This window comes from Ailuropoda melanoleuca, chromosome 7 (assembly GCF_002007445.2).
Source record: "Ailuropoda melanoleuca isolate Jingjing chromosome 7, ASM200744v2, whole genome shotgun sequence".
NCBI classification, from domain to species: Eukaryota; Metazoa; Chordata; class Mammalia; order Carnivora; family Ursidae; genus Ailuropoda; species Ailuropoda melanoleuca.
The window spans coordinates 59,447,984-59,470,560 of NC_048224.1; the positions used below are offsets into that span (position 1 = coordinate 59,447,984).

General features: G+C 64.5%; 1 protein-coding gene across 1 annotated transcript in view; it reads right to left on the bottom strand.

The window, feature by feature from the left end:
• The window catches only part of CCDC187 (coiled-coil domain containing 187), a 33,028-nt gene extending 13,586 nt beyond the window's left edge, over positions 1 to 19,442 (bottom strand). The window contains exons 1-9 of the mRNA XM_034663757.1: positions 19,253 to 19,442; positions 14,878 to 15,407; positions 14,677 to 14,775; positions 12,221 to 12,316; positions 7,772 to 7,906; positions 6,192 to 7,222; positions 5,841 to 5,935; positions 3,225 to 3,814; positions 2,696 to 2,783 (exon numbers count right to left, since the gene is read on the bottom strand). Of these exons, the coding sequence (XP_034519648.1) occupies positions 2,696 to 2,783; positions 3,225 to 3,814; positions 5,841 to 5,935; positions 6,192 to 7,222; positions 7,772 to 7,906; positions 12,221 to 12,316; positions 14,677 to 14,775; positions 14,878 to 15,407; positions 19,253 to 19,311 (2,723 nt within the window). The 5' untranslated portion in view covers positions 19,312 to 19,442. The remainder of the gene's footprint in view (positions 1 to 2,695; positions 2,784 to 3,224; positions 3,815 to 5,840; positions 5,936 to 6,191; positions 7,223 to 7,771; positions 7,907 to 12,220; positions 12,317 to 14,676; positions 14,776 to 14,877; positions 15,408 to 19,252) is intronic.
• Positions 19,443 to 22,577: the final 3,135 nt, after the last annotated feature.

A 22,577-nucleotide genomic window follows, 5' to 3' on the forward strand; every position in this document is an offset into this window, starting at 1 on the left:
GCCCTTGGCCTGCAAGCCCGGGCCTGCTCTGGGTCTGCCCCCACGCCAGGCCCTTCGGGGAAGACGGCCACTCTGGGAGTGAGGGGCACAGGGCACGTTCCTCATCTCTGTCCTTCCCTCTACCATCTGCTCAGGGGCATGTCCACCGGCCCAGAGCGGAGCGGGGTGGACACGCCAGCCCTAACTCTCACCACCACCGGCTCATGGCCCGAAATGCTACCCTGTCCCACAGAGGGAGCCTGAGCCGGCCAGGTGCCAGAGGACGCAGGGGTCACACCGGGCCGGCTGGACTCGGGGACCTGCCCCCGCTCAGGCCACCCTAACCCCCTGCCCTGGGGCTGGCCAGCACATTCTAACAGGACTGGGAGGAAGGCATGAGGTTGGGCCTTTCCCGAGACAGCAGTAGGCCAGGAGAGCCGCTGCGCCTGGGGAGTGACCTTTTACACAGCTCCACCTCATGTCACTTGTCTCCCCCGGCGCACAGCATCTCAGGACCACCAGAGTGACTAAGGACACACCCCCGGGGCGTGGACACTGGGGGGGGCATGGCTGTCCTCCAGCCACCCCAGTAGTTTGCGGACACCTGCTATGTGACCACCCGGCCCCTGCTCCTGCGGCCCCTGGCCTTGCAGGGGAGACAGCAGGGAAGAGGGTCCTGGAAAGAGGGAACAGCCCCGGGGAAGCGATGGATGGGCTTGGAGGCTGAACCTGGGAAGACCCAGGATGGGGTGGGGCTGCTGCAGGAGTGCATGACCATGAGGGGACAGGAGGGGACAGGAGGGACCAGGTCACTGCGGGGGCACCCAGCTGCTCTCCTTAAAGGAAATGCCTGCGTGGCCATCAGTTGATAAGCCAGGGTCAGGAAACACGTCCCATAAAGGGACACACAACAAACACGGGGGCTTTGCAGGCCACACAGCCTCTGTGGACACGACTCAACTCTGCCGTGTGAGCAGGACCGCGGCCCCCCTCGAGTGAAGGATGAGCATGGGTGGGTGTCCATACGACTTTATCCACAGACAGGCAGGGGCCTGCCGGTCTTGCTGACCTCGGGCCTAGACTTCCCAGGGCAGTGGTTCTCAAACGGTGCCCTGCGGGACTGGACCCGGGACCCAGCCTCGTGCCCCAGGTTCAGGAGGGCCGGGGTAGGCTGGGGACTCTGCATGTCTAACGAGTTCTCAGGGCAAGTCTGAGGGCGCCAGACTAGGGAATGGCACAGTGGAAGAACGTGGGCTCTGGCGTCCAGGCTCCCACGAGCTATGTGATCCTGGCCATGTCACTGGGCCTCTCTGAGCCTCAGTGTTCCTGTCTGTAAAATGGGAAGGAGAACACAGCTCGCAGGGCACGGACAGCACTGTCCGAGGTGCAGAGAGCCCGTGGCAGCAGGCACACAGCTGGGACGCGCCCTCCCCCACCCTTCCTTCCGGAGATGCTGGTGCGGTCGGGCCCTCGGAGGGTGGGAGCCGGCATCCTCACCGTGCCATGCTGGTGTCAGGCTGGGTCCCCAGCCAGACGGAGCCCCGGGATCCCAGCAGGGAAAGGCAGGGTGGGGCATGGCTCCACCCCAACTCAGAAACGGGCCTGAGAGGCGGCAGGACCGGCCAGGCCCTGGATCTGGAGAACTTGGGGCCGCCGGCCTGGGGCAGCAGCGGAAGGGCCATAAGCTGGACGAGGAGCCTTTGACCTTGATCCTTGGACCCAGGAGGTGAGTGAGGCAACCAGCGGTCACAGAGCCTGATCAGGGAGTGGCAACTGCCATTTTAGAAAGGACAAGCCAGGCAGCTTTCCTGGACACACCGCGGGGCCCGAAAGTGGGCCCTGATCCCTGCATGGCAAGGCTGTTGGGTCGTCCAGGGCACGACTCTGCACGGCCTGGTCAGGGACCTGGGGGCGCTGGGGACGGGGAGGACCCAGTGCCCGGGTGTGGGCATCCCCTGGGTAGAAACGCCCGGCACTGCGAGCTGCTGGGTCTGCGAGGCCCTGCTGGCTGTCCAGCAGGGGGACGCGCAGATGTGGGGTGTCCGCCTGAAGCCCAGGTGCCGGGTCCACCTCTGGGGATTCTCCCCTCCCTGACCTCCCTCGGGTCTGGGGCACAGGTGGTGGAGAAGCAGGAGTCCAGCCCAATGCTGCCCCCTGCTGGCAGTAACCAGTCTGCTCCACCAACTGGACTCCACGTGCCCTGGGAGGGGGCCCCCCCCGAAGGACTCAGGCGGCGCTGGGGAGGAAAGCCACAGGAGGTGCAAGGGTGTCTGGATGGGTGGTCCTGAGCGCTCAGACACGGGACATGGGACCTGGGCGAGAGGACCCACCCATCACAAGGAAAATGTGGCCGACAGAGTCCGGCTGGGGCCGGGAGCCAGTGCAGAGGAGTGTGGGGAGGGATGCATTCAGGGGCTGTTCCCCCATCAACGGGGACCTTGGGTCAGGGGCCCACTGCCCACAGCCCAGCCAGAGTGGAGTCTCTGAGCCACTGTGTGGCCTGGGCTGTCTCGCCCTGCCCTGCCCTGGCCAGCCCCAGAGCCAGCAGGCCCTGACCCAAGTCTGGGGGCTTGTCACGGTCCGGTCAGGGGCTCTGTCACTCCCCCAGCAGCCCAGCCGCACCCAAACCCCTGTGCACGCTTGTGCACCAGCTGTGCACTGCCGGTGGCTCATGGCGAGGGCGAGGCCGGGGTGCGTGGAGGGCGCGCAGGCTCACCTCCCAATGAAGGGGCCGAGGGCCTGGAAGGAAGCCGTGTTTCTTGCCAGCCTGTTATCCAGCTCCAAACGCCCATCCTCAATGAAACCTTTGGAGAGATGGACACCAGGGCTCTTTCCCCAGGAGTTGGCAGGAGGGGAGGAGCTGCTAGCGGGGGGGGGGGGCGGAAGGAGGGGCACCCCCAGCCCCCAAGGCAGGAGGGGCCTGGCAGGCCGTGTCCACTTTCTCGCCCCTCTTCGGAGGCAGGACAGGGAAGTGGCAGGCACATAAGCCTCAGGGCCAAGCCTCACCCCTCCTCCCGCCAGGGCCAAGGTGCTGACAAGGTCTACAGCTGATGGAAGATTTAGCATGTGGCCGGGCTCTGCCAGGACTGTCACCAACGGACCCTCAGGTGGCCTGGACACCTGCTGTGGTATCGTCATCTTTATCTCCCCTTTAGGGAGAGGAAGCTGAGGGGCAGGGAGAAAGTGGGGTCCCCTTGGCCACTGGTGGGGCTGGTGGTCACTTGTGGCCCAGGCACCGGCCCTACCTCGGGGCTTGCTGTCGTGGTGGCCTCTCAGGCTCACACTGTGCCGCCGCTCCCAGTCGGGGCTCCACGGCAGCGTCTTGCCATCCAAGAAGCACGTGGGAGAGACAAGTGGCCCGGCCGGCACGTCTGCCCGGTCCCAGGGGGCCCCTCTGCTCCCGTTGGGCACCAGGGCTCCAGAGCAGACTGGAGCTGAGGGCATGGGGGCAGCCGGCACGGCGCTGCGGTGTGAGGGCGACAGGTCTGAGACTGGGTCGGCGAGAGCGTCTGGAGCCTCCGACCCACGCAGCTTGGCCGTGAGGATGTCGATCCGTTGCTTCAGGACGTTGGCCATGGTCTCCAGCGCCTGTAGCCGGGCCTGCTTGTAGCGGAAGTGCAGCGGCCCCGATGTGCCCAGGCGCTCGCTCTCCTCGGGGTCCAGGTAGATGCACACGCCTGGGCGCGGGGAGCGGCTGCTCAGGTCCTGGAGCTTCAGGGGGCCCGGGGAGGAGCGGGTGGACATCAGCATGGGGGCACCATCCCAGCCGTCCTGGGGGCCGCCCATCTCTAGAGTCTCAGTGCGATTCAAGGCTCTGTTCAAACACAGGCAGAAGCTGCAGGGAGAGAGGGCGGAGAGGGTCAGGTCTGGCGCGTGCGTCCTCCGCGGCGCGTTCGAAACACGTGTGTGCAGGGGTGAGCCTAGCGCAGCTTCTGTGAAGGAGCACGACTGTTTACAGAGACTGTCTGTGGCCGGAGGGGTGGCTACGGGGCCTCTCTCCAACAGCGGGCCACACTCGGCCCAAGAAAGACCGAGTTCTGGGGTTTAACACCAAGAACCTGGGCGACAAGAGAAAAAATAGACCAACCAAAGTACTTCAAAATCCGCAACTGGTGTGCATGGAAGGGCACAGTGAACAGAGTGAGAAGGTGGCCTCCGGGAGGGGGGACGTGATCACAAACCCTGTGTCCCAAAGGGTCAACACCCACACAGATGAGAAACACCTACAACTCAACCACAACGAAAACATGCCTTGTCCGTGATAAGGAAGGAACCCCGACACCGGCTCCAACGTGGAGGACATGGTGCCGAGTGAGATCAGCCCGGCGCAGAAGGACCGGTCCCGAGCAATCTGCTCCCAGGAGGCCCCAGAGGAGTCGGATCCACAGACACAGGGAGGGGGAGTGGGGTGCGGGGGGCTGGGAATGGGGCTTAATGGGACGGAGCCCAGTGTGGGAAGGTGCCCACGTTCTGGGGATGGACGGAGGGACCGTGCACGGCAGTGTGAACTCGCTGACGCCCCCGGACTGTGCACTTACAAGCGGTCAAGACGGTGAATCTATGTTATGTGTATTTCCCTGTAATTTCTTTAAAATGTGGCGAGAAAAAGAACACAAGGAAGCAAGATGAAGGGTCCATAGCCTCCGCTGTCTGGGGAGGAAGCCGGGGGCATCAGGTCAGGGCAGCCAGGAGCCCCCACAGGCCTTGCCGCTGCGGGTGGGGCTGCCCTTGACAGCGGCCGTGCTCTCAGTCCGGGCACAGGAACCTGTGAGTGTTCACTGAGCTGCACCCCCGTCTGGTGTTACCAGACGTCAAGTTTAAGCAGCTCAAAAACACGCAGCCTCCGGGCTGCTCTGTGGAGCTGCTCCCTTCAGGAGTGCCCCATGCAAGGGGGCAGACGGTCTCCTGACCCCCCACTTCAAGATCCTGCCCTGGGAGGGACCCGGTGAACAGCTGCCCCGGCTCGATGGAAATACACAATAGTTGGGGCGCCTGGGGGGCTCAGCTGGTGAAGCGTCTGCCTTCGGCTCAGGTCAGAATCCCGGGGACCTGGGATTGGGCCCCACGTGGGGCTCCCTGCTCGGTGGGGAGTCTGCTTCTCCTTCTGCCTCTGCTGCTCCCCTGCTCGTTCTCTCTCTCTCTCTCAAATAAATAAAAACAATCTTAAAAAAAATACACGATAGTGAAAAACCACAAAAAAAAAAGAGAACAAAACAGAAAAGGAGTGTTGACAGAACACAGAGAGACCGGGGTCGTCATCGGCTGTGGGGGGTGGGGGGTGATGAGAAATGGCGCAGCCGGTGAGGAAAACCACTGGCAGCTCCTCGGAAAGTGGAAGACAGACGTCCCATTCAGAGGGAGGTGCCGGCCGTTCCGTGGGGGGAACCCGGTAACGGGACCCACGGGACGGATATTTAAACAATTCACGCAGCGCGGCCAGAGGGGTTGGCGGCCCAAACGTGGTCCCCCACCACGGGACTGACCACCTGTGTCACACAGTGGCACCAGATGTGGCCACAAAGGAGCGGCGAAGGCCTGACACGCTACAACAGGAAGAACCCGGAAAACACGCCCCCGGGAGGGAGCCCGACCCCAAGGGCCACACCTGCTGGACTCCGTTCCATGACCCACCCCCACAGATGACTCTGCGCAGGCCGATCGCAGGCAGGCTGCTGGGGGAGCTGCCGGCGGGCACAGGCTGCTTTGGGGTGCTGAAATGTTCTGAGCTCCGAGAGTGGGGGTGGGGACCGCGCGATGCCCCTGCCTCGTGCTCCGTAAACGTGCAGTGGGAGCCCGTGCCCCCGTGGTCCCCCGCACTGGGGCAGCTCCCCCAGCAATGGAACCCCCGCCTGCCTACCCACCTGCCCGGGGCCTCCTGGTCCCCCTGCACCATGCCGGAGGTCACCTTGCTCCACTCCAGCACAGGCGACCCCAGGCTCCCGGGAGCCTCCGGGCCCTAAAGCAGGAGAGAACACCGTCAGAGACCTGTCCTGGCAGGAAGACCCAGAGACCCTTCTCGTGGCCCCAGGACTAGCCCTGACCTCCAGGGGGCTCCAGGTGGAGCCCATGGGGGTCCCCTCTCTAGGACTGGGGCAGAGGTGATGGGTCCCTCTGAGGCCCCGCCAGCCCCAGGGAGGCAAGCATTTGGGGCTGCTGGGAGCTCAGTGGCTGAGCTGGCGGGCTCCGCGTCCTCACACGTCCCCAGCACCTACCCTGGACTGCGCGCAATGCGGGAAAAAGGTCACAATGCCGGGGGTGGTCTGGGAGACCACAGGGACGGCTTTGCCGAGGACGGCCTCCCGCTGCTTCCGGTAGACCTCCTGCAGCCTCTGGTTTCTCAGCTCGAGCGCGCGCACAGCCGAGGCCTTCTCCTCCAGGGCCTGCCGCCGCCGGGCCAGCGTCTTCTGGCGCATGAACTCCCGCAGCGTCTCGGCGCTGTGGGGGTGGCCCAGGGCCCCCCGGGGCTTTGGGCAGGGCGGCGGCACCCGCGCCTCGTTCTCCTTCCCAGGGGCACCACCCGCAGGCCTCAGCCAGCTGTGCTCCACTCCCGAGGGTGGCAGGAGGGAGCCTCTGCCCCTGCACGGGCTGCCAGAGCCCTGCGTGAAGGAGGCGCTCCAGGACCGCTGGCCAGAAGGGCTCCAGGGTCTTCGGGCGGAGGTGTCCCAGTCTCCATAAGTGGCCCAGGTCCGCTGGGACCTGGAGGCCTGCCTGGCCGAGGTGCTCCAGGGCCGCTGAGGCAAGGTGGTCAGCCTCTCAGGGGGGCTCCCGGGCCTCTGGAAGGAGGGGCTCCGTCCTTGGGCTGCTCCAGTCAGCTGGGGATAGGACTCCCACGCAGCCAGGGTGCTCCAACGATGCCCAGTGGAGAAGCTGCCAGCCTTCTCTAAGGAGGAGCGCCTCCCCTCCACCCCTGCTTGAGGACTCTTCGAGAAGGAGCCCCGCACGTCTGGGGTGCTCCAGGGGCCCCGCTGCCTCCTCCCTGAAGGGTCCTGCAGCCACAGCTTTGACCGCCCCGGTGCTGGCCCTTCCCCGGGGTGGCGGTTCCGGGCCAGCTCCAGCCCGGCCTGGACTTGCTGGCGGAGACCTCTAAGGACGGCCATAGCATTTTGGATGGTCACGGGCTGATCGCAGGAAGCCAGGTTGGGTGTGTTGGCAGACACCTGCAGGTCACCGTGGACTGAGGCTGGACTGGGCATCCGGGGGCACACGGGGGAGCCCTCGGCAGCTCCGACTTTCTTGCTGTCTCCTGCAAAGACAAGGGGTCACAGGCATTAGGGGCTGCAGGGGCCCCGGAGGAGCAGAGCCAGCTCCCCCACCCAGAGGCACCCCCAGCCCTGCTCCCCAGGAGCTCGGCCCTTGGCCCTTACATGCCTCACGGACTCACAGAACCCCTGTGGGTGCAGGTGCCAAATATGGGTGACTCGAGGCTCTGCCCGGGCACCTGGCACAGAGGCACCCACTCTAGACCTGGTGAAAACAGCACGAACGGGGTTCGACGTGTGTCTGCCAAGGAGCCCCTGGCGCTCCCATCCTGCACTCCCTGCGTTGGGAAAGCCCAGCTGGCCATCCCCTGCCTCCCAGCAGCCTAAAACATGTCTCTCAGCGGCAGAAAACCTTTCCTTCGCTTTTAAGCATCATGATTTCCCCAAGTCCCGTGTGATGGCAGATTGGCAGGGCGTGCGACAGGCCGCTGGGGGGAAGCTGCTTCTGCGCCCAGGGCCGCCCCTCCCCTCCTCGCCCACCCCCCAGATGCCCCAGCAGAGCAGGGAGGAGCCCAAGCGAAGGTACCAGCTACCTAATTCCCCGGTGGGGGCCTGGTCTCTTGAGGGAGCCTTGCTCTGGAGCCTGGGGAGGGCGGGAGGGGGCCCAAGCAGGGCCCTCACCAGGGCTGGTCCTTTCCTCCAGGCGTAAACACCAACCAACTCAGAATCTTAAACAGAGAAAACGCACACACATTGGAGCGGCTGGGGCCTTCCGAACGCGGGCCCAGACGAGGAGTCTTCGGCCCCAGCAGCCCTCGGAGACTGATTCACACGGTCCCAGGGGAGCCGGGGTGAGCCTCAGCCACTGGCCAGCAAGAGGCAGGGCCACGTCCCAGGATGACTCTGGACCCTCGGTAAACGGGGTAATAAAACCTGCCCCCCACGGCTTTGCCTGTAAAACCAAGGCCACAGACCCAGGCGCACAGCACACGCTCGGCCAGCGCTGGCCCATCCCGCAGGGACGTGGTCACGAGGGGCTGCGAGCGGGAGGCTAACGCTACAGCTGACCTCGGCCCTGAGCAGAGCCACGTGTTTACTTTTCCTCCACAAGGATGCCCAGGCCTCGGGACGCGGGGTCCCAGGAGCACGGACACCGACGCCACCGCCTCCCAACCACAAAGGCGCCTTTGTTAACAAATGTCGTCACATAAGACACAGCGTTTATCAAAGCTCCGCTTCACAATCCCAGATCACGCTCACTGAATGCCAACACCAGCCCCACTGTCACTACAGACCAGGTTGCTGGCAGAGGCCGGAAGCCGCGGCCAAGCTTTAGCTCACACACAGACACACAGACACGCACACACACACACACACGCACACACACAGAGACACGCACACACATACACACAGACACGCACACACACACAGAGACACAGACACGCACACACACACGCACACACACAGAGACACAGACACGCACACACACACGCACACACACACACAGAGACACGCACACACATACACACAGACACACAGACGTGCACACACAGACGACACGCACACACACATACACACATGCACACACACACAGACATACACCCCCTCCCCACACACACATGCGTATTCACGTGCACATACTGCATCTCCCCAGGGCCCGCTCTGGGCAGGAAACTGGACCTCCCAGGCCGAGACCTGTCCTGCCTCCCATAAAGGGGGGTGTTTTTGCCAAGCAAGGGTGCCTTACAGCAGAGACCATGCAGAGAGCTGACCCCTGGGGGCAGGCAGCCAACAGGGTGCGGGCCCTCTCTAGCACATGCTAGGGGACCCTCCCCCACCTCCCAGACCCGGAGATAGTCACAGCCCTGGAGCAGCGCCCCAGGAAGGGGAAGGGGTGACACAAAGCCACACCCTTCATAGGCCACACCTGTAGGAAGGACCACGGCCGTGCCCCGAAGCCCAGGCCTATGGGACATGACACAAGGCTACACCACCTTGAAGTCTTGCCTTTTGTTTTTCATTTGTTTGTTTGTTTAGATTTTATTTATTTGACAGAGAGAGAGCAAGAGTGAGCACAAGCAGGGGGAGCAGAAGCGGGATAAGCAGGCTCCCCGTTGAGGAGGGAGTCCGATATGGGTCCCGATTCCAGGACCCCAGGACCGTGACCGGGGCTGAAGGCAGACACTTAACCACTGAGTCACCCAGGCGTCCCTAGTCTTGCGCTTTGTAAAGCCACATCCCTCCAAGACCGGTCCCCAAGGTCACCCCTCCACAAGCCACACCCCTCCAGCGAGGGCCCTGGAGGCCACACCCTCCCACGCCAGGCCGGTGGGACTCAGGAGGTTAATGGTCTAACTCTGGCTGTGCCCATGACTAGTTATGAGCCTTGGGGGGGAGTGACTTTACTTGGTTTCCCCATCTGTGAGCACCGCCCCACGGGACCGCAAGAAAGTGGCCACTCTCACTGCAGGGGTTGGGCCGGGAGGGGTCAGGATTCTGCCGGCTCCAGGCAGAGTCAAAGGCCAGGGCTGAGGCCGGCACTGCCCAGCTGGCCACATCAGAGTCTTGAAAAGCACCAGTGGGGTTGGGTTCCCCACAAGGCTCCTCCGCCCTGGCCCCCCGACACTGCTAAACTGCACAAAATTGCCACCAGGGCTCCCTCCCTGGGGATACCACGCAGGGACCCCCGCCCTGGGCGACGGGGCTGCCTGCTGGCCAGGCCCCTCCAGGCCCCTCCCTACAGGCCCCTCCATCACCGGCCGCTCATCCCCCATTAGCCCGCCAGAGGGGTCCGGGTCAATAAATGGGTCCTGATGGGCACATTTTTTCTTCCGCTGAGCAGTTTAATGGCAATTAATTTTTTTACGAGAGGATTTTTAATCTGCGGAAATGGATGAAGTCCCCAAGTGCCCTGTCAGAGTTCCAGGGCCAACCTAATCTATGATAAAAAATGCAAAGTGAGGTGCTATAATCTGAAATTAAATATTGGGCTTCATTTTCCATCGGCCCGGATGGATGAATATTTTATAACTATTGCGATTTAATTTTTTGTTAACTACAGCAAATTCCTAATTCATCCAATTCCCAAGTCCTGTGGCTCTGACCTCTGACCCCAAGCTCATCTCTCCTTAGCCCAGCTGTGACTTGGTCACTGACAGAAACTAATGGTCAAGTCCGTCAGGGTGACACGGTGGTTACGATGATGGATGCAGCCCGTGGCACACCCTCTGACCCAGTGTCAGGCAGAAAGCAGGTCATTTGTCAAGCGAGCCATTAAAATAAAGCAAACCAAAAAGCTGAGGGGTAGGAGGAGACAACGACGCAGAAAACTGTGATATCTTGTTCCTTTTCAGTGGGCCTTCTGGAACCTTCTCCGTGGCTCCCAGCATCCCTCAGTGTCGGGTTCGATGGGGGGTTTTCCCTCCTCTCCTGTAGCCTCCCACCCGGCCCAATAGAGGTGTCTGCCCCAGTGGCTCGCGGCTGCCTGCCTCCCTCAGGCGCCCCTGAAGCCAGCGTGGAGGAGGGAAGCGCTCATGCATCCTGCCCAAGGCGGCGCTGCCCCCAGCGGAGGTGGTGGGTCTGAGGGCGCCGAGCAGAAAGACGGGCGCTGGGCACGGGCAGAGCACACGGTGCCGGGCTCTCTCGGGTGAGCAGCAGAGACCTGGGGCTGGCTCGCCCGCGTGGGCCTCTGTGAGCTTCAATGTCCCCATCTACAGGATGGGACAAAGCCCCCCGGAGGAAGGCCGTGAGGGTCGCCAAGCTGATGTCCAGGGAGTGCAGCCACCCCACACTGACCGCCCAGAGGAATACTGCCTCCCTCGTTCCCCACGCGCCGTGCAGGGCCCTCCTAGGGACTGCTGGATCCAGTGAGGGCACGGCCACAAACCTATCCCGGCCAGACAGCTGGGTCTCTGCTGGACCCCGCCACCCCGCCCAGGCCCGAGGGGAGAGACGCCCGAAGTAGAAATTCCGCTGGGACCTCAGGCCCACCACCATCCCCATGTTTTCCTCTGACTCTCCTGGGACGTGGCTGGCTGACATGTACCCCTGCGTGACAGCATCGAGTCCCCATAGGGCCAGGAGACTGTGGACAAAATGCAAGGCCTTGACGGCCACCAGGGGNCTTCCTCTGACTCTCCTGGGACGTGGCTGGCTGACACGTACCCCTCGTGACAGCATCGAGTCCCCATAGGGCCAGGAGACTGTGGACAAAATGCAAGGCCTTGACGGCCACCAGGGGCTCAGGTGAAGCGGGTGCTCTGGGCTTGCTGCCTGCAGTCCAAATCCCAAACCAGGCGGACAGGGAAAGCACTCCCTCCGCCAAACCGTCCCCCCGCTGCTGAAGGCTGCTGCACGCGGCTCCCCAGGGATGCCGCCGACGGGCAGTCAACACATCTGTCCACCGGANGCTCAGGTGAAGCAGGTGCTCTGGGCTTGCTGCCTGCAGTCCAAATCCCAAACCAGGCGGACAGGGAAAGCACTCCCTCCGCCAAACCGTCCCCCCGCTGCTGAAGGCTGCTGCACGCGGCTCCCCAGGGATGCCGCCGACGGGCAGTCAACACATCTGTCCACCGGACACCTCGAAGCTGCCCACCATCACTGGTGTGTCTCCGCACACGCGAGTGCAGACTATAAATGTGTGTGAAGCCACGGGGAGCTAGCGGCTGTGTGCTTAGAGACTTTCGCCATCTGGGGGCATTGCAAGGTCAGCCCACCGCTCAGGGCTTTTGTGGGCTTTCACTCCATCACAGGGGGTGGCCCCTGCCTGGGCAGGGACCCCGTGGCACCGTGGTGACGGCCAGGGTCTGCGGTTCCCCAAGCTATGACACCAGTACTTCCCCTCCTCCGTGAACGGTGGACCCCCACACAGCCCAGCCCCTGCTGATCCCAGGTCCCTGGGCCACAGCAGCCTGGCCTCCGCTGGCAGCCAGCTATCCCCTCACCAGAAACTGCGTTCCAGAAAGCCGTGTGCCCACCTGGGGAGCTGGCTCACAGACCTTTACCCCCAGGTCATGCCACAGCCCCAGATGGGCAGACCTTACCTTTGTCTTTGGAGGCTCTTCTGGGGAAGGGTGATCCTGGGGTCTTCTCCCTTTTGCAAGGACTACCTTTCATCCTTTTGGCTTTCTCCCGTGGAACTTCAGGGAGAGGAGAGAAGGAGGGAAGGTGAGCAGTGACATTCATGGGGACAGCCACACTTGTGCACCTGGGTTCCTACGGAGCAGCGTGTCTGTCCTCCCTGCTCCCAGGCCTGTGCCAGATTGGGCGGCCGAGCGCAGGGCCAGAGGGATATCCTTACTGTTCGTCCCTCTTGGGGGTCTATATGGGGCCACCCTGGGGGAGCTCCCCCAGCAGGCCTGGGCCCTCTATACCCTCCCACACGGAGCCCCGACTGGTCACAAATTCCAGAGTGCCTGGGGCCGTGAGTCCCTGAGGATGGAACGGCCTCCCAGCGGGGTCTCCCCTGCCCATCTCAGGTTGACCTGCAGCCCTTGTGTTTACTGAATGGGCTGTCACGAAGCGGCAGCCAGCCAGGCTGGACAGGGACTCAGCAGGGGGAGGGGGGATGAGAGCTAGGGCCACAGGAGTTTTGCATCGTGGGGTCCACCTGGCTGGACAGAAGGGGACATGGAGACCCCAAGGGGGTGGAGGTTGTCCAAGTCCCGTGACAAGCACAGTGGCCAGCAGGAGGGGACCAGCCTCCTGAGGGCCAGTGTGGCCACATTTCCCTGTGCTGTTCAGGCCCAGTGTCTCTGTCCATGGTTGGGGTTCAGCTGTGTCTAGAGGGGCACCAAGAACCCAATCAGCCAGTTCTGCGTAAGCAGGGCCAGGGGTGCTTGGGAAAAGCCTGGCCCAAAGGCCTCTCCAGGCCCAGGCTGGTCCCTCTGTCCTCACTGCCGAGAACCTGCTGGCAGGAGGGCCCCCAGCACCCAAGTCCACAAAAAAGCCCTAACACTGTAGGATCCGCTGACGTGAGGCCCTAGAGGTGTCAGAGCCACATCCAGGGAGAGGGGGGCGGGGGCCAGGGGAGGGGCAGGTCCGTGTGTGATGGGACAGAGCTCAGTCTGGGAAGATGACCACGTTCTGGAACGGGTGGAGGGACAGCTGCACCACGGTGTGACTGGCATCCCCGGACTGTGCAGTTAATAGTGGTGAAGATAGTAAATCTTGCATAATGTGTATCTTGCCGTAACTTAAAAAGAAAAACAAAAAACCTAGGCCTTGCCCCACGCCTGCTTCCAGAGGGTTCTAACGCGGGGAGGATGAGACGTGATGGTCGAGAATGGTGACCAATGACACTGGATGTTGCTGAGTGCCCAAGGGAGCGGCGGCCAGTCCTGACCTTGGCTGTGGAGCCCCAGTGGCCTCTGTGGAGTGGGGGTGCTTGGGGAGCTGAGGCCGTCGGGTCCCCGTGGGTGGAGGAGGAGAAGGCAGGGTGATTGCCATGAGTCACAGCCCGCCTGGGCACGGGGGCACGGGGAGCTGCTGCAGCCCACGGCCAGGCCGGAGCTGGACGCTGCCCCCTTGGCTCTGACAGGCAGGCCCCTTGGGCCCAGCCTACATCTGCACTCAGCGCACACATCCAGCTGGGACGGGACATGCGTCCGGAGAGGCACCTGCGGCTGGAACCCAGGGGGTCCCAAATCCCATGTTGACCAACCTCCGCCCCACCCTGGCCTGCCCGGTGCCACTGTTGCCCCCGGGCCCCATACTGTTCCCCTGTGCCGAAGACCCCAGCAGCCTCGGGCATCCCAGGGCAGCCTGACTGCTGCTCCCGAGTCTGTCCCCCTGCCCCACTCCGGGGCCTCCAAAACCTTGCTGGAATGAGGCTGCCTTTCTAGACTAGAGAACGCCCTCCTCCCCGCTCCCCATCCCGCAAACAGCCAGCCTGCCCAAGCCCAGACCCACTGGGGCTTCCTGCTTAAAACCCTCCGAAGCAGTTTCCAGGGCCCATGTCCAGTGGCAATCCAGACTCTTTAAACACTACCGCCCTCTGGCCTCCAAGCTTGGCTCCTGTCTGCCTCTCCAATTTCACCCCTCCTATCTGTTGAGTGAAGGAGGGAGCCAAAACCTTCCCTTGGGCCCAGCCCCCTTCCCACCCGCAAGCAGTCTGCCTGCGCGTGACCGAGCCCTCAGCACCTCCCAGGCCCGGGGAGGGCTCAGCCAGCCCCGGCAGCTGGTATGTGACCGTGGAGGAAAGACGTCACGCGTTCTGTGCAGGAGAGCCCCTGCCTGCCTTGCGGGGCCTGCCCGAATTCCTTCCCCGAGTGGGAAGCAGAGATTTGGAGGTCACGTTCCGGAGAATGGCAGGCGGGTCCTCATCTGTGCTTGGCCCTTTCCGGGGGGGGGGGGCCCACTCTAGTGTCGTCTGAGCGGGATCATACTAGAGCCAGTCGCGCAGAGAAAGGGAGAAACCGCAGGGTCCAGAACCGTCCGGCCTGACCACCGCCTGAGGGTCTGGGGGGCTGCCAGGATGGCCAGCCGTGCGGCCCCTCACCTGAGGCCGGGTGCTGGGGGACCCCGGAGGGCTCGCACCCTTGGCCGGGGATTGCCTTGTCTTGCACTCCACACTGAGCCGCATTCAGGGCGACGAAGCCTGGAGAGGAGTGAAAGGGGCGTCGTGAGGACAGGGTCCGTGAAGAACTTCCAGGAGGAAGTTCCCATGTGGCAGTGACTCCACAGCCTCCAAACGCAGCACCTTTGCTGGAGGGCCTGGGCCTCAGCACGTCCCACGGGGCTGGAGGGGCGGTCGTCAGCCTCCTGGCCTTCCTCCGGGGGTCTGGCTTGGAGGCTCTGTGGAGGCGCGAGGCGCTGGACGGGGTGGAGGTGCCCAGGGAGGCGCAGCTGGCCTGCCACTGTGCCTGGGCCCGGATCTTGTCCCGCAGCTGCTCCAGCCGCGGGTTGCTCTCTCTGGGCCGCCGCCGGGGCCCCAGCACCTGGGGGGGCCTCTCCTTCCAGGGCCCGGGGGGAGATGGGCAGGACTCGTGGCCACCAGAGGAGCCAGAGAGGCGGCCCGATGACACCGAGCTGTCCCCATCCTTGGCCTCCTCGCCTTCCGACCACGCGGGGTGGCTGCAGGCTTTCCCCCGGGGGCCTGACTGCTCGGTGTAGTCGGACCAGGCCACGCAGGGCGCTCCCCGCAGGTCACCTGGCTGCTGGGAGGGCCTGGGCCACCTCAGGGCAGCCATGACATCATCGTCAGCCGCAGAAAGATGGAGCCCAGATTCCCTGGGGACAGAGAAGCAGACCCGCGAGTCAGGTGTGGAGACCCGGCTGCACTGAGCAGAAGAACATCTCAGACTGCGTGCCCCCCCAGAACCTCTCCTGCTCCCCCACTCTCCTGTCTCGGAACGCCCACAACCGAAACAGGTGCAGGGGGCCAGTACAACGCCCCCAGGCATGGCAGTGCCGTGACCTGCTCTCGGATTGCCACCTTGAGCTTTGAGGCAGGCACCACCACCAGCCCAATTTACAGACGGGGAGACTGAGGCTCTGGAGAAGGCAAGCAGCAGGGGCGTGCTGACCCCCAAGTTCTCCCTCCGCACGCTGGCCCGGCCCCCCTCCTGGGGAAGGTGGCTGTCCCTCACAGGGCCCCCGGCTGGTCCAGGGGGCCGGCACGGACGTCGGTGTCAGCACGAACGCTACCTGGCTTGGCTCGAGCCCTCCAGGTGGCGGGTCTGCCCAGGGCCCCAGGAGCCAGAGCGAGAGGGGGCCGTGCCTCTGGCTCTCTTTGGGGGGGGCCTGGATCATGTCTCCTGGGCCAGCGGGCAGCATCCCCGTGACCAAGGTCGACATGGCCACAGGGCCGGGTGGAGGGCAGAGCCCAGTGAGCCCCCAGTCACCACCTGCCTGGGGTCAGATGGTGCTTTCACAGGGCAGCCCACTGGCCTACAGCCTGCGTCCATCCCTGCTCGGGGTGTACCCCAGTCCCCTGGCCCACCATGGACACCCTCAGGAGAGTCATGGAAACTGGGTGGGCATGGGGGGCTGCTGGGTCCCGGGCTGGCAGTGGCCTGAGGGGCCGTCCTAACAAGCTACACTTCAGCAGGGTGGGAGAGAATTCTGGGCAGCCTATGACAGCATAATAGCCCCAAGTCACTCAGAGACAGAGCCGAGGTCTTCGACTCCTGCTGGGGCCACGGGCAGGCCCATCCTCGTCTTCCCAGGGCCCTGGAGCTGGTAGCTGTGTGTGTGGTGAGTGGACTGGCCAGGGCCGGGGACGGGCTCAGCCAGAGAGGGGGGCACAATGCAGGGCTGGGGGCCGAGGTGGGGCTTGACCCCAGGCTCAAGCTTCAGTCCCAGGCAGGATCAGCCTGGGGGCCCTGGTGCGGGAGAGAGGAGCCAGCCCAGGCCACGGCCCCAGCAGCAGGACGAGAGGTTCAGTGGTCCAGCCTCACACCCACGGGGAACCACCGCCCAGGCCGCGGCCTTCAGTCCCTCGGGGTTGGTCAGGGGAAGGGGGCCCTGGCTTCTCATCTCTCCCTGTCACAGGCTCAGGGCACCCTTGAGCCCACGGACATACTAGCTGAAGGTGCTTGAGCCCCAGGAACCCTAGGCCTGCTTCTTGGCCCTGCCCTCCTAGGGGCGCACCCCAGCCTGGTCCACCTGCAGTGGGCGTCCTGTCACCTTCTCGCCGACCCTGGCAGGGCAGTGTGGAAGGGAGGACGCGGAGTCTGCGGTCAGCTGGCTCTGAGCTTGGCATGGTCCCCCAAGGAGGAGAGCTGGTTCAAATCCCTGCTCCGCCCCCTAGCCAGCTGAGTAACCTTGGGTGACCAGAGACCCCACCCTGCCCCTGCCTCTGGGTATTGTGAGCTTCTGGTGAGTTCACTCCAGCAGGAGGGCGCCAAGCAGGGCAGCCCACTTTCACGAGCAGTGCGAGGGCTGAGCTGGCTACGAACACTTTGTTTTCAGGGTGCCCTGGAGAAAGGGATTCTGCAGCAGCAGACCTCCTGACCCAGGCAGGACGGGAGCCTCCTTGAGGCTTATTCTAAGAGCGTGTCCTGGGGGACCAGGGATGCCTGGAGATGGCTGCCACCAAGACAGGACACGGGGCCCTGGTCACAGTGGACACGGCCCCATGTTCAGCCACCAGCAGGAGAGAGGAGTCACCCCAGGGACAGACCCTACCTGGAATGTGAGGTGTGGCCCCTTCTACCCCAACAACTGGCCTGTCCTGAAGTTGGGACGAGGGGAAAACTCGTGTGCCTCAGACCACAGAGCCAGCAGGACACCAAATCCAGCCTTTGGCCCCAGAGCCCTCGACCACACCTGGTAGCCTAGACTGATGACACAGCCTGCAGCTCGGTCCCCCTGCCAGTGGCACCGAGGCCACCGTCCAGCTCTGCCCCATCGGCCGGGCCAGGAGTCCCGCCCTGCCCAGGCTTGTCTACTCCAGTGGGGACGTCGCCTGGTGAGGCCAAAATGCAGTGGGTCCCATCCCCGTGTTTCTTTACGATGTTTGCAACGTCAACATCGTTCCCGGGGGTTTGGGAAAGCAGGCCTTTCCAGGAGAGCTGCGGGGCACACGCGTGTTCCTGCAACGTGCTGGGGATACACAGGGGCCTGCAGGCGGCTTCTGTGACACAGGAGCTGGCAAGTTCGGGGGATATCACCGGGGGGGTGACCACGGTGTCCCCCACAGTGCCCTTAGAGGCTGTACAACCAAGGAGACCCCCAGAGACAGCCTCCATTCACAGAGTCTCCTCATGCTGGAGCAGAACCCCCCCCCAAGCCTCTACTGAAGGACCCCACGGTCACTGCGGCCCCGGGGCCTACACCGAAGGGCTGCACCCCCGCCAGGCCCGGGGCCCCCATCGGCTGAGGTCCTGGGGGGCATTCTCCCCAGCGTCCAGCTGCTTTCTCAAGGGCAGAGGGAGAGGGTCATCCTGAGCCGTGGTGGCCGGAGCCAAGTGCCTACATCTGTCCTGGAGGTCGGCAGGTGGCCCCGGGCTCCCATGAGCCAGAGAACGGTGGGTCCAAAGCTGTCGCGCTCTGCGGGAAGGAGCTGCGTCATAACACGGCCGAGCAGCCGGTGGCCACACTCCACAGTCGATAAAAGCAAAATCACCAAACGGGAGTGTGTGTCCGTGTTAAGAACCCAGCATCGCGGCGGCCCCATGAGCCCTGACAAGCCCAGAGCCCCCTCCCTCTCCTCCCGCTCCGCCGGCTGCACCCCGCAGTCCTGCTTTACCAGCCCCCTTCCAGACCAGCTCCCAGTCGGGGGATGTGCTAGCCCCCTGAGGCCTCTCCCTGCGCGGGACCCTTGGTGGACACGCCGGCAGCGGCACACCCAGCCCCGGCTCTCTGGCACCTGCTGGGCCAACCACAGCTCTGGGAGCTGGGCCGCAGCTGGGGCCACAAGCAGCAGGGTGGGTGCCAGTGGGTCAGGCCCCCACACAGGTCAGGCCCCCGCATCCCTGCTAACTCTGAGGGGAGAGGTAGGCCCAGCTGGAGGCTCCACCCGGCTGCGGTATGCACCCCCTTCCTGACCACCTCCCTGCCTCCTCCCTGGCTCACCTACCAATGCCACCCCCGCTGTGTCCTGGTGCCCTCTCCTCTGCCCCCGCCACGGGGGACTGGGGCCGGGGTTGGGGGTCACCCTGCAAGAGCCCCCAGCATGGCAGGGCCCTGTGTGATTTCATCTCCCCGTCAGCGGTCCTATGGCCCAGGGTCCCAGCAGGGTCAGAAGCGACGGGGTCGGGAAGGTCAGAAGGGTGGGCTTCCCGGCCTCAGGCTTACTGTGGAGAGCAAAGAAGCCTCCGCATGTCCCCGCACCCGGCCCCTCGACGTCCCAGGGGCCCGCTGCTGACCTCAGGCCAGTGGCTCGCTCATCAGGGAGGTGGGCAGAGCACTGGCCCCCACCGGGTAAGGTTTTTCTGTGAGGGTCAGAGACACAGGGAACACAGAGCGCTCACCTTGGGGGGGCAGCCGGGGGGGGCAGCCTGGGGAAAGAAAGCCAGTGCGCCTCTGCCCTCCTCCAGCCCACCCTGGAGCCTAGACGGCCAGCCCAGGTCCCTGCCACCGCCCTGTCCCGTGAGGCCTCTGCCCAGTGCAGTCCAACACTGGCAACTCACCAGGGCTCCCGCGCTTGCCCCGGAGGGGGGGTGGCCCACCCACAGCGCCCACAGACCATTGAACGGTGCAGACCACACCACTGTTCCAGCCCGGGCGCTGCTGGGCTGCTCCCGCAGCCTGGGCTGGCTGGAGGGGTGGGGCGGGCCGAGCAGGGCGGGGGGGCCTTCCTCCGGGAGCTGGCTGCAGCTTCTCCCCAGCTCGTCCCTAGGGCAGCAAGCCCCAAGCAGACCCAGCAGGCTTGGGGACAAAGTCAGTGGACCGTGAAGGAGAAAGGCCCGCCACACCCACAGCCCCTAGGCCCCAGGGTTTGAGACCCAGAGAGCTTGCCAAGCACCTAGGCTGGCGCGGGCCTGGGCGTGGCTGTGGCAGCCTACAGCTGCCAGCTCGGACCCAGGCCTGGGTGTTCTGTGGTCCCCACAGTCGCACCCCGCTGGCCCTGTTCCCAGACTAGAGCCTCCAGCCACAGCTCGCCCTGCCTGCAAGCCGCTGAGCTCAGGGCCCGCAGAGGGCGGGGTGCAGGGCCTTGGAGGTCCAGGAGGAAGCACTTGGGAGGCCGAGCCAGGCTCGGGTCATTTCTGGAGAATTGACATGCAGGTGACAAGAGTGTCTGTCATACTGGGCCCTGCCGCACAAAAGCACACACGTCCCCTCTGGTACATGCGGACACAGACACACAACACGCGCACACGCGTACACACCGCACGGGGTCTGCAGAGCGGGGCAAGCAGGGCGGGCCATACTGGGCTGCCGCAGGCCTTGTGAGGGAGTGTCCCCCAGCCTCTGCCCCCCACTCCGCCCCAACAGCCACAGTGTCTCCACCAGCCACTCCCCAGAGGCTAATGGACTCCTCGCAGCCGGTCGGGCGCCCAGGGTGGCAGATGCAGGGGCGGGGACAAGGTGACACAGGACCAGCGATTTGGGAAGACAGTTGGCCGTTGGGAGGAGGGTGCCATCAGGGACGCCAGATGGCAGCACTGGTGGGCGAGGTGGGGCAGAGATAAACACCGTGGACCCGCCTGGAGCAGCGGGCTCTGAGGGCAGAGGGGGCCACGCGCAAATGAAATGAAATGAAGGCTGCCCGCACCCCCACGGCCTCTTGGCTCCGGCAAACTCCTCGGCTATACAACCGAGACCCATGGCACCGCCGTCCATGAAACCCCTGCCCAGGGGACCTGGAGCCACGGATCCACTTTTGCTAAGAGGGGCTCACGGCCACGCCCACAGAGAGGTCAGCAGGGAGTTCTGCCTGCCCACAGGCCCCGCCCCCTCCCTGAACCCCCACCCCGCCCCACACGCCCAGCCTCAGGCCCGCTGGGTCACTTGTGGAGACCAACGGCCCCTGAGATGGCCACCGCTTGGGGAGCCCTGCCAGGGGCCAGGCCCTGCACCCAAGGCGTTCCCCAGGCGACCTGGGGCTCTTCCCCAAGCCCGCGAGGAAAGTGTTGTCACCTTGCCCACAGTCACACAGCACAGAGCGGAGACCTGCCCTCGGCACCCCTCTTCCAAACCGGGAGCAAGCACAGCAGATCGGGGACTCTGAGACAGGAGCCTGTGGACACAGACCCCCCAGGGACAAAAACCACCTTCAGACGGCTCAGAACAGTCACCTGGGGGCCATGGGCCTCCCTCTACCACTGCCTCAACCTGTAACTCACTCCGGGATGGGAGCCTTCCAGTGGGACGAAGGGCCTGAGGGGCCCTTTGCCCAGGGAGTTAGCTAGACAGCACCCTGCTGAGCCGGCCTCGCTGTCCGATGACGGCCTTGCCAGGTGCGGCCCAATGCAGAACCAGCCACCAGCCCATCCGGGGGCTGGGAGAGTATTTACCCCCCACCCCCCGTACACCTGGGGAAACAGGGACAGTTCACCAGGGAAGAGGCTGGTGCTGGGCTTTCAGCAGCACCGGAGCCCAGAGGCAGCGCGGCCCCAGGGGCAGCCTGGCTTTGCCCCTGAGGAGCCCCCAAGTCCTCAGAGGGAGCCCCCAGAAGGGAAGACCCCTCTTCAGGAAGGCAGGACAGAGAAGGACGGCTATCCTGCCCTCAGCCACGTCCGTGGAGGAGGAAAGGNCGCAGCGCGGCCCCAGGGGCAGCCTGGCTTTGCCCCTGAGGAGCCCCAAGTCCTCAGAGGGAGCCCCCAGAAGGGAAGGCCCCTCTTCAGGAAGGCAGGACAGAGAAGGACGGCTATCCTGCCCTCAGCCACGTCCGTGGAGGAGGAAAGGCTATCCGGTTCCCAGCCTGTCTGTGCCTCCACACTCCCCTCCCCCACGGGCCTGGGGCAGGCCAGGCGGGGCTCACGTAGGGCCCCCCAGGGTACTCACCGGCTTGCAGGCCCCAGGCCTCTCTGTCTGTGGGGAGGGTGCCAGGCAGCAGCCGTGGCTCAAAGGCCCGGGGCACCCACACCTCCAGGTGCACGGAGGTCGGGCAGGAGCCTGGGAGACCCGCCCTGATGTTGCCAGAGAAACCCAGGCGTCCATCCACGTAGGCTCCTCCTCCAGGCTGCCTTCCGGGAACCTGGGGGGGGGCGGGGCGCAGGGCCTCACCTGCACAACCAGCCCACTTGGGCAGGGGACACACACCTGGGGTGCTCGTCCCCACAGGGCCCCATGGCGGTGGGGGCAGGGCAGGAGGCAGGTACGCACTGGCAGGGAGAGGGGATCTCCAGTGCAGTCCAGAGCCACTCCCCGTCAGCCCTCCACCCCTGCTCTCTTCCCCTCTCTGCCCCCCAGGGACCTCCAGCAGCCACCCGGGGCTCTGGCAGTGCCATCTGGCAGCTAGGAGCCAGGGGGCCTGGGGCAGACAGGGCCACCTGGCCCTTCAGAAGCATAGAGTCAGGGGGACGCCTGAGACCCTTCCTGGCTTTGAGACAGTGGGGAGGTGCCCAGCAGGGGACGACGGGAGGAGGCAGGCTGCAGAGCCGCTGGGAAGTCAGTTACCAAACTCAAAACCCGAGAGTCTCCTGCCTCCTTGGAGTCGGTGTGGCTCAGGGAGGCCCCCAGGGTGCTCACCTTGGCAGCGGGGGGACAGGACAGTCTCGGGGGACCCGGCAGTGCGTTCTGTGCCTGGACCTGCACAGAACCTGGACCTGCGTGTGGGTCCTGAGGTTTGGTCGTTTGGCTGAGATCTGTGCCCACACCCACGGTCCTTACGTGAGGTTTTCAGCCACAGGTGCGGGTCAGCGTGGCGAAGGCTGTGCTGCCCACACCCCTGCCCGGCTCCCAGCTCGCACCTGCAGGGGCCCGGGGAGCCTGGGAGTCCCGGGGGCAGGCAGCCTGCCAGATGGAAACCAGCACCCCACCCCGTGCAGCTGACGTGGTACCTTCTGTCTG